Consider the following 10,286-nt stretch of genomic DNA (forward strand, 5'->3'; position numbering starts at 1 on the left):
TAAGGGTTCACCTGGCGGCCATTTCGGCCTTCCATCAGCCACTAGATGGGAGATCCCTGTTCTCCCATCCCATGTCGGTCAGATTCCTCAAGGGCGTGGAGAGGCTTTATCTGCAGGTCCGTGATCCGGTACCTCCCTGGGATCTCAACCTGGTCCTCTCGAGACTCACGGGGCCCCCCTTTGAACCCGTGGCTTCATGTGCTGTGCTCATGCTTTCATGGAAGGTAGCTTTCCTGGTGGCCATTACCTCCGCCACAGTCCTACCATCAGAAGAAAAGGTTGTATTGGGTAAAAGCCAACCTGGGTTAGAAGGCAAGTGAGGGCAGCTATAAAACATTATAAAAGAATATATAACAAACTAAAGAAAGGGGAAGTTGATAGTAATGAAAATAAATCAGAAGCTGGGAATTGCAGAAAATTGATAAGGTAAGCAGAAGGACCCAAGGAGATATTTATGGCCACCAGAGTTAAGGACAATAAGGAGTTTAACTATATTAGTAACAAATATATCCTAAAAATGGTATTGGTCAGTTACTCAATGGAAATGGGAGAATGGCAGAAGAGTCAGAATTGTTCAATAAATATTTCTGTTATGGAAACAAGCCAGATGTAGTCATACCTCATGATGATGATAACACATCCCATTCCACTAGTATCTCAGGAGGATGTTAAACAGCAGTTACTAAATTAGGCCCTTTTTATAAATAAAGAAGTGCAGATTACTTTCATGCAAGAGTTTTTAAAGCGCTGGCTGAAGAACTTTCTGGACTATTAATACTGATTTTCAATAAGTTTTGGAATACTGGGGAAGTCCCAGAAGACTGGAAGAAAGCTAATGTTGTGGCAATATTTAGAAATGGATGATCTGAGCATTTATAGGCCTGTCAGTCTGACGTCATCCTGGGCAAGATAATGAGGCAGCTAATATGAGATTTGATTAAATAAAGAATTAGAGGAGGATAACATAATTAATGCAAATCAACATAGGTTAATGGAAAATAGATCTCATCAAACTAACTTGATACCTTTTTTGAAGAGATTACAAGTTTGACTGATGTAATAGATTTCTGCAAAGTATTTGACTTCGTGTTCTTCACATTTTGATTAAAAACTAGAACAATACAAAATTAATAAAGCACAAATTAAATTAATTGAAAGCTGGCTAATTGAAAGGTCTCAAAATGTAATTGTAATCATCATTGAACGATATGGTTCTTGGCCTTAAGCTATTTACCATTTTCTATCAATGATCTGGAAGAAAACGTAAAGCCTCATTGATAGTTTGTTGACACAAAAATTGGGGGAAGTGATAATAATGAAGAGGATGAGTTGCTGAGACAAGGCAATCTAGATGTTTGGTAAGCTGGGCACTAGCAAACAATGTGTGTGTTGATGCAGCTAAATGTAAATGTATACGTCTAGAAACAAAAGAATGTAGGCCATACTTACATAATGGGGACTCTATCCTGGGAAGCAGTGACTCTGAAGAAGATTTTGGGGTTATAATGGATAATCTGCTGAACATGAGCTCCCAGTGCGATGCTGTGGGCAAAAGGACTAATACTATCCTTGGATACATAAACAGAGGAATCTCAAATAGGAGTAGAGAGGTTTTTAGCTCTGTATTTGGCACTGGTGATCACTGCTGGAATAGCATGCCCAGTTGTGGTGCCCACAATTCAAGAAGGAAGTTGATAAATTCAAGAGGATTCCGAGAAGGGTCACAAGAATGATTAAGGGCTTAGAAAACATGCCTTCATATTGATTAAATTCAAGGAGCTCAATCTGTTTAGCTTATCAAGGAGAAGGTTATGTAGTGACTTGATTGCAGTCTATACATACCTACATGGGAAACGGAAATTTGATAATGGTATCTTCAATCTAGGAAACAAAGTTACAATATGATTCAGTGGCTGAAAATTGAAAATTCTTTAATTGCTCTCTTTCTACGTCAACGTGATGTAATGATTTAGTGCTTTGTTTGTTGGATGGGAAAGAGGGTAAATTACCTAATGACAATCTAGCTTGTAGGCTTCTCCTGTTTTCCACCCTTCTTCATCCTTTTCCTTTCCTACTTCTGTTGGGGTAAACATACTTAACTTCAGAAGTACTCAAAATGAGGAAGGAAAGTGGGTGAATTTAAACCTTAAATGAAACTGAAAATTTACAGTAGGCTTCCTGGTGTGATAACTTGATGTAATCTATTTGTGGAATGGTGAAAAGGATACACTTCTTTGTTTTTTCTTGTTGCATATTATTTGAAGTTTTAGCTACTTTAAAGCACTCTGCTTCCTGATCCCCTTTGAAAAGTAAAATGAGAGAGATCACTGATTCGTCTCACTTTGATTTTAGAAAAATAGTTGATCATGTTGACTGGATGACATCTCCTGAACAAGTAGCAGATGCAGTGAAACGCTTCAGGTATGTGTTGTATCTACCTTTTTTATTAAAACCGCTAAAAGGTGAAGTGTGTAATCTTACACCATGTAGGCCAACTGACACCTAAAGATTGTCCTCCTACCTCAATAGTGGAACCAGTTTAAGCTGTTCGAGACAGTAAGTCCTCCCTGCTCTCTTCACATTAGAAATTCTGTCTATGTAAAAGATTCAGATAGGTAGATTATTTCCTGATTCGTAAAGATTTTGGTACATAAATGACTCATTACTTGAAGAAAGAGATGATTCTGTGACTAGTCTCTCATTTAATTTTCTTTTTTGGGAAAGGAATAAGTTATTCACTACCTGTTCTAAACTGCTGCAGTATTGTTGTCTAGTCTTAAACAGTAGTTAAGTTTCACTTCACTGATGAGTGAATTGGCTTGTTTGTGTGCAAGCACATCACATGTATAATATATTATAGAGCAAGCAGCAACAATTACTGCAGTTAAATCCTTGCCACAGGTTATTACGAATATTTGCCTATACATACATAACATTTGAACTTTCTTTTGGTGTTTTCAGCCCCTCGAGTAATTGGTTTTTAAAAAATGTATGAGCTAAAGAAATCTATTTGTACTACATCACTTTTAGAATTCTGTCCTAGTGAATGCCTCAAGAACAAGCTAAGATTAGTCCTAAGATATGTAGCATGAGCTCTTCAGAAACGTGGTTTCAATGTTCACAAAGTTTCCCTGTTTAGCAAAGAAGATGGATATGTGACAGGTATTTTCATCTGAAGAGAGAAATACCTAAAGATACAAAGGATAGTGCTAACATCCAATAACAGAGGGTCTTTTGGACACTCTTCCAGTCTGTATAAATCTAACCCACTATGGACAAGACTGTATGTGAAGATGATGCAGAGATTTCATCTCTCATTGGAATTACTGAGTGAATTTCTTAGTTTCTCCAAAGGTAGAATAGATCTCCAGACTGTGATCCATGTTTTATGTGCATGAGTAGGGTTATGTACCAAACTGAAACTGCTTTGCCAGCAATGTATGAGCTCAAAATGTGATTTTACATTGTTCTGATTCTAGTCATTAATATACAGTACGGACCTACGCGTGAGGCTCTGTTAAATACCTTTCCAAAACAATAGTTCCAGATAAATAACTTCAGTGTTTGTTATTTATCCAACAGAGCAATTGCAAATTGATTTGATAAAGTAAAGGCAGATTGGCTAGACAGGCAGACAGTTACAGAGAATGGAACTTTCAATCCACAGGTTTTCTTAAATAATATACATGTTTGAAACTAAAAAGTTAATTTTTTTAACAAGCTTAAAAGTAACATTTCGTCTTAATAGTCAAAATTTCATGGCAGTTTTCATTGATAAGATAGCAGGATTGTCTATGTTTTCATTTGTCTCCTTGAATTATCCAACTAAGAAAATTGAGAGGCCCATATGTCATCTAATTCTACATAGCAAAGAAGCTTACGGTTTTTGGACCCTTTTAAAGTAAAAAATGCAAGCAGCACTGTTGTCACACAGATCAAATGTTCCAAAGCAAGTCATCGTCTTGTGTCTTACTACCAACAAATTTCAGCCTAAGTTCTTATTAAAAGAGAGAAAAACTTATTGATAGAAAGTGATTTTGTAAACAAGTTACATATAGCTAATAAATTCAGCTGTATTTGGAAGGTTCTGGCAGGGAAGGGGTGGGTGTGGTTGTTTACATTTTCCCAAGAGGCTCAACCAACAGACTCCCTGGAATGCATAAAGTAGTATACAACTGTTTAGTAACATTGCTGAGTTATGTTCCTTTTAAAGAAAAGAAATTGACAAGCAAGAAATTCTTATTTCCTTATTCCAGTGTTTCTCAACCTTTTAAGTAGCAAGTACCCCCTAACTTCTGAAAAATTTAATAAGTACCCGAACACTCAATATTCCACGGGATTTTATATTTACAGACTAATGGGAGCCATACGTTGGAAAACGGGCTGAATATATAAGGCCATGATATGACAGATGTGAGATCTAGTGGGGTAGGGTTACCATCTTTATGCCAGGGGTGCACAACTCAAGTATGTACCTGGCCTAGAGGTGATGTTGGCCAAAGCTAAGAGACTTTGAGCAGCATGCCAATGCTGGGGGATATAAAGCGCCAGGCCAAATTTTTTGCCATAGATTTGAGAGGGGGAGGGGGTGAGAGAGAGACAGGAAAAGCGGGTAACTGGTAAAATCTGGGGCTGTCATAGTTGTCAATTTCATGGCTCAGCTAGAGCAGTGAAATTGACAAGTTTTCTGGACACTGGGCTTTGAGCCAGGGAGGGGGGCTGCCACCAGGGCAAGTTGCAACTGCCACTCAATCCAAGCTGGGGCAGAGGAGGCTTCCGCACCATCTGGGACCCAGGGATGTGGGCAGGCGGCTGCTGCCCGTCTTCAAGCCAGGACACTGGAGGCTGTCCCTTGGGTCGGACCCGGGGCATGGGTGGCTGCTGGCCAGCTCACAAGACTCAAGAGACTGCCACCAGGCTCCCACCTGGGAGCTGACACGAGGCGGGAAGTGGGGGGCTGCTGCCCGCCTCCCCCAGAAGCTAGCAGCTGCCGCCTGCCTCCCAGCTGGGAGGTGTGACCGGGCAGGAAGCAGGGGGCTGCCGCCTGCCTTCCCCAGAAGCTGGGGGCTGCCACCCGCCTCCCATCTTAGAGCTGGGACCTGGCAGGAAGTGGGCAGCTTCCATCAGGCTCCCCCAAGAGCCAGTAGCTGCCACTCACTTCCCAGCTGAGAACTGGGACCAGGTGGGAAGTGGGCTGCTGCCACCTGGCTTCCCCAGAAGTCGGCAGCTGCCGCCCATCCCCCCTTCACTCAGTTTTTCCCCGGGTACCTCCTGCCTATGTCTCACGTACCCCCAGGGGTACACGTATCACAGGTTGAGAAACTATGCCTTATTCTACTCATTCTGATACACACCTCCAGTCGTTACCAAAAGTTTTTTGAGTATTAAACTTTTTTGCACATTAGCATTATCTCTGAATGAATTCAGTTTGTTCACATTATGCTATGAGGTAGCTCAGACGATTTAAAAATGTGATTTAAAAAGAAACCTGGGCATTTTAACTTGTTTTGAAAGGCTTATTTTTGTGTTTGTTACAGAGATGCCTTTTGGCCCAATGGCATTTTAGCAGAAACTGTTCCACGCAGAGACAAAGCTATTAGAATGCGAACAAGAGTGGCAGGGAAAACTAAGCTACTGGAGATAATGCCAGGTGAGTGAGCTTTAACTATTTTAATATTTTTACTAGTATTGTACATTTTTGGATTTTATATTGTTACTAAAGTTGGAGTAAGGGGTCCCGATCTTTATTTAAAAGGGAAAGGAGCTAAAGAATTAAATTAATATCCATGGAGTAACTAAATGTCTATTTAAACCCATATTTTAACTGATTATGATAAGATTGAATATTTTGGTATAGTCTGACAGCTTAAGATTTCTCTTAAAACCAGCTCAGTATTAAATTTAACTAAAGAATGTATTTTTGAGTCGTGGACATGCATACTGTATGTAGATAACGAGACAACTGCTTTATAACTCTTGCCATTTGTTTAGATGAACTGAAGCACATCATAGGTGCTGAGACAACACGGAAAGGCATTCTTCGAGTCTTTGAAATGTTTCAGCACACTCAACTAAATAAGAGAATGGTATATGTCTTTCTGGAGGGCTTCCTGGAAACCTTATTTCCACAATATAAATTTCATGAGCTCTTCAGCAAACTGCATTCACGATCAGAGCAGATGCAGAGATACAAGCAGAGACTACAATCTACTCAAGAGCCTTCCTTACAGAAAAGGTGACACTCCAAACTATTAAACTGGTGTGTTTTTGTCCAGGACTAATGGCTTGGGCATATTCTGTGGGATTTACGTGCTGTTATTTCTGCACCAGTCTTTTCGTGTCACATATTAGATTATTGATACATCCATAAGACCTGTGGATCTTCTCAACCTCACTTATATTACAACCACTACCACAAGGAAGTTTGTGTGTCTTAAATGATTTGGTGCATCTTCATGCAACACTGAGAAGAATATTGGCCAGTTATGTAAGGAGTGTCAGTTTCTTCCATTCCTGACTGAATCGATGATTGCCAGCATGAAAAGTGTGTTTGTTTAGTGCTAAGCAAAGCACAACTACAGTGACAATGAGAGATTTGGCTAGTTCATCACTGGGAGATTGTGCAATGTGAGAGAATCAGGTGGGATTTGTTTTGTGTTATCATTGTTGAGGTCTTGTGGGTCTTGATCAATATTTGTGTAAAGGCTGAGCTAACAGGAGTAGAAGTCTTTGGAACAGCTGGTTCTGGGGAAAAAAAAGTTACAGTATGTTCCAAAAAGAACATTCACTGAGAAAAGGTTGAGATAAGATAATGTGACTTTTACACCACAATTAACTTCACCTTCATTTATTTTTCAAAATAAACTAACATTATATCTTGTTTGGTTTTGTTATTCAAGTGGTGTAAGGCAGAGGTTCAGTAGAAAATAGACCCTTTATTCTGATTAATTTGTAGCTTTAAGGGCCCTATTCTGTTCTTATGGCACATGACATACAGTTTGCATGCAATTTAAATGGAAAAGGGGCATACAATTTTTTGTTGAAAGTGTGCAGTTGGTATATTCCTTGAAGCATATCTCAAGTAGGCTTGAAGTTACAGAAGGAAGGGGATACATGTTCCAAGTACGGTAGACACCACGTTAAAAGAGTAGAAATTTGCAATGAAAAGCAAGTTACACCCAACTTTTCCCAGTAAAACGTTTAGAATTGTTTTTAAAAGCCCATTATACTGTACTTCATTTAAAATAGCCCTAGGATAACTTTAACTATATACCCTTCACATGAATTGCTAGAATTTCTTGGTGCCTCACCTACACAAGATTCCTCTAGACTTCATTGAACAGTCATATGCAATCATTTGGAAATTCCTGAATGCATCAGTGTATATATGAAAATAAAAAAAGGAAACATAACTACAATATTTTTAATAACAATCTTTTTTATTTTTTACATAACGTAAAATTTTAATAAATAAACCTGTTCTACACAAAGGCCCCACCCCTAGTGTATCCATTTACTTCAATAAAAATTAATGTCTAATCAAGAATAAAGTAATGATTAATTACACTTGTTTGGCCGTAGTATATCACAGAGTTTGCATCCTTCTTTTTGGATTCCCCTTCTATCTTGAGCACCACCTATAGAGCAAAGGATGGGAACCATACACACTCCATTAGCACATATGGAAAATTCCCTCCCCACTGCCCCATCTATGTATATTTCACCAGATTCTAAAGAAACATGGTAGTTAAGTGCTGTTGGAATTAACCATTTTTCCTCACGTTCTTATATAAGGTAACTGATATGGCCATGTTTGAAATTCCTGTTGCTTACATGTCAATCTAAATCTTATCCCTATGTCAGTATGTATCAGCATACTTGACATCTAAAGGACAGAATATCATGCAGAATTTGTATTTGATGGGCCACACAATACATCAGCCATGACCATAGTCATGACCATATCAAATTCTATTTTTGAGTTAAATTTGAATATCACTTAAGTTAATAATTATATCTAGTACTTTGAAATCAGAAAGATAATATGGTAGTCTGTGAAACTTGTGGTGCATCTTCTCTGCAGGCACCCATGTTAGACTGCTGGAATAAAAATGCTCATGCTCAGTTTGTAGGAGATTTTACAATTACTTGGTCCATAGGTTTAAAAAAAAATCTGTAGGTACATGAATTGTACATTATGTACCATGTTTAAAAAAGTCATTACACTTAATGCATTTACTACTCTATATATATATATAAAGGTTTGTCTTCTACTATTTTATTTCAGAATGTGGTTTCTTAACTGTAGGCAGGAACCATCAATGGTAAATAATTTTTTTATCAATGTTTGTGTATTTTAAATGGCTTACATGTTGACCATTTAAAATAATCAACCCTGCCAATCCATGTGATCTGTTACCCTGTAAAGGCCCCAAAATTGAATGTTAAAATACAGCACTTAATTGGCTAGCTCTATCTCCTAGCATTTGTGTGCTGTGACTAGCTGCTGAAAATAATTGTGCCATTGTCCAACAAATGCACTTATTTTAGCCTTAATTGTTTTTAAGAGAAAATGAACAGTCAAACATTTCATTTGGTTAATCCTAAGCTTGTGTTGCTGGTGTTTGCTAGAACAAAACAGTTAACTTTAATGCTACCAGAATGTGTACCAAATTTTTTAAAAAGTAAAAAATAATAAATTAATTCCACAGTCTAAATTTTAATTTTGTGCAATATTTTCATTTAACTCATGTGTATTTGAATTATTGTAAAATAAATGAATTTTTAATGTTTTGTGATCTAGGTTAAGCTGTCTCCTTAACCCAGCAACTTATGTTCTGTTGTTGTTGCATCGGTTTATTTAAGGACTTGTTTTAAAAGTCTTGTTTGACACTCCTTGTAATCTCTCTTGTTATCAGTGATCTTTGCTCAACTGAGCATGGCTCGTATAGTACAAGGGAAAATCTAAAGAGCACATCTTACAAATATAGCTGTTATAAATGACTTGTGCATATCATTCTACAGTAAGTGTCAGCTGTGTGCCTACTTGTTCTAATGATATTTCCCTTCCCTCTTTTGTTTAACAAAGAATGAACATGAATCAGAATGTCATGGTCATTTTTACTGAACGGCAAAGGACTCTAAATTTTTATTTGGAGTTTGCATTATGCTCTGTCCAATAAAAAAGCTGAAAAAATATTACACTAATAAAGTATTAACAATATTTTTGCAGAGTCTGTAATTGGTTTGTTTCAAAATAACCTTCCTATCAGTAGACAAACACATCACTTCAGATCTGAAAACCCACTATTCACTACTGCTTTACCTAGTAGCAATAGAAGCTGAATAATTTGTAAATATATACCAGAGGAATACTTTTACAACAATTGCCAAAGGTAGTATGGAAGAAGTCTTCAAAAAGTCATTTCCATTGGTAAATACTGAGTACAGATTCACTTCTTAAAAAGAAGTTCATGATGCATAGTTTCATTTTTTGCACCTGCATTTTAAAAAGATTGGAGCAGGAAAGCCAAAAAGCAAATAACTGCAGATCTTCCTCAAACTGTTGTACGTGTTTGGACCTATGCTACAAAAAACATCTTTACCCTTTGGGTTTATTTTCACAGCAGCTGGGTCTGCCATGGAAGCACAATTATTACCTTTGAGATATATATATATATATATTCCAGCTGTTCCACATTCATCATAAAGATGTCCTGAGATCTTGGAGCCACAAAGATATCATTTGTTTGACCCTGTGGTAAAATATTTACTGTGGCTATTTTCAGCTAATTTACACTCTTGCTACAGAATATATGTACACTTCAGGGATTCCATTAGCTCACTGATAATTTATATTAAAATTTATTTCAGCTGCCACTACTGATGGTAAGACTTACTTCATAGTATGAACTTTAATCAATTTAGATTATTCAAAATAAAAAACTTGCCCAACAATTGTCTCCTTTAAAAAGGATTTCCTTCTGTTGAATCTACATAATTATGCATCTGCTAGTTGCTAAATGAAGGTGGTATATGTATGTATTTTATTTAGTTTTTACTCTCCAAGATACCATATAATATCTAATTTATGTGGTCTTTGATCTCTCGCAAAGGGGGAGGGTCACTGGTATTTATAATGTTATGCACTCACCATCATTTATCTTGACTTTTTCTAACTTCAAACTTCTTGCTGTATCTCTCAGAGAAAAGGAAATTAACTTATGTAATGAAAACAGTGTGAATACACTTTTGCTAAATATTTCAAAATTAATTAAGGTTTAGTT

The 10,286-nt window shown here is 37.3% G+C and overlaps 1 protein-coding gene across 1 annotated transcript in view; it reads left to right on the plus strand.

The window, feature by feature from the left end:
• Positions 1-9,225, plus strand: part of SNX13 (sorting nexin 13) — a 135,092-nt gene extending 125,867 nt beyond the window's left edge. The window contains exons 24-26 of the mRNA XM_067562103.1: positions 2,353-2,421; positions 5,538-5,650; positions 5,992-9,225. Coding sequence (XP_067418204.1) covers positions 2,353-2,421; positions 5,538-5,650; positions 5,992-6,239 — 430 coding nt within the window. The 3' untranslated portion in view covers positions 6,240-9,225. The remainder of the gene's footprint in view (positions 1-2,352; positions 2,422-5,537; positions 5,651-5,991) is intronic.
• The last annotated feature ends 1,061 nt before the right edge of the window (positions 9,226-10,286 follow it).

This window comes from Emydura macquarii, unplaced genomic scaffold (genome assembly GCF_026122565.2).
Source record: "Emydura macquarii macquarii isolate MOO-44397 ecotype Brisbane River unplaced genomic scaffold, CSIRO-AGI_Emac_v2 contig_2422, whole genome shotgun sequence".
NCBI lineage: Eukaryota > Metazoa > Chordata > Testudines > Chelidae > Emydura > Emydura macquarii.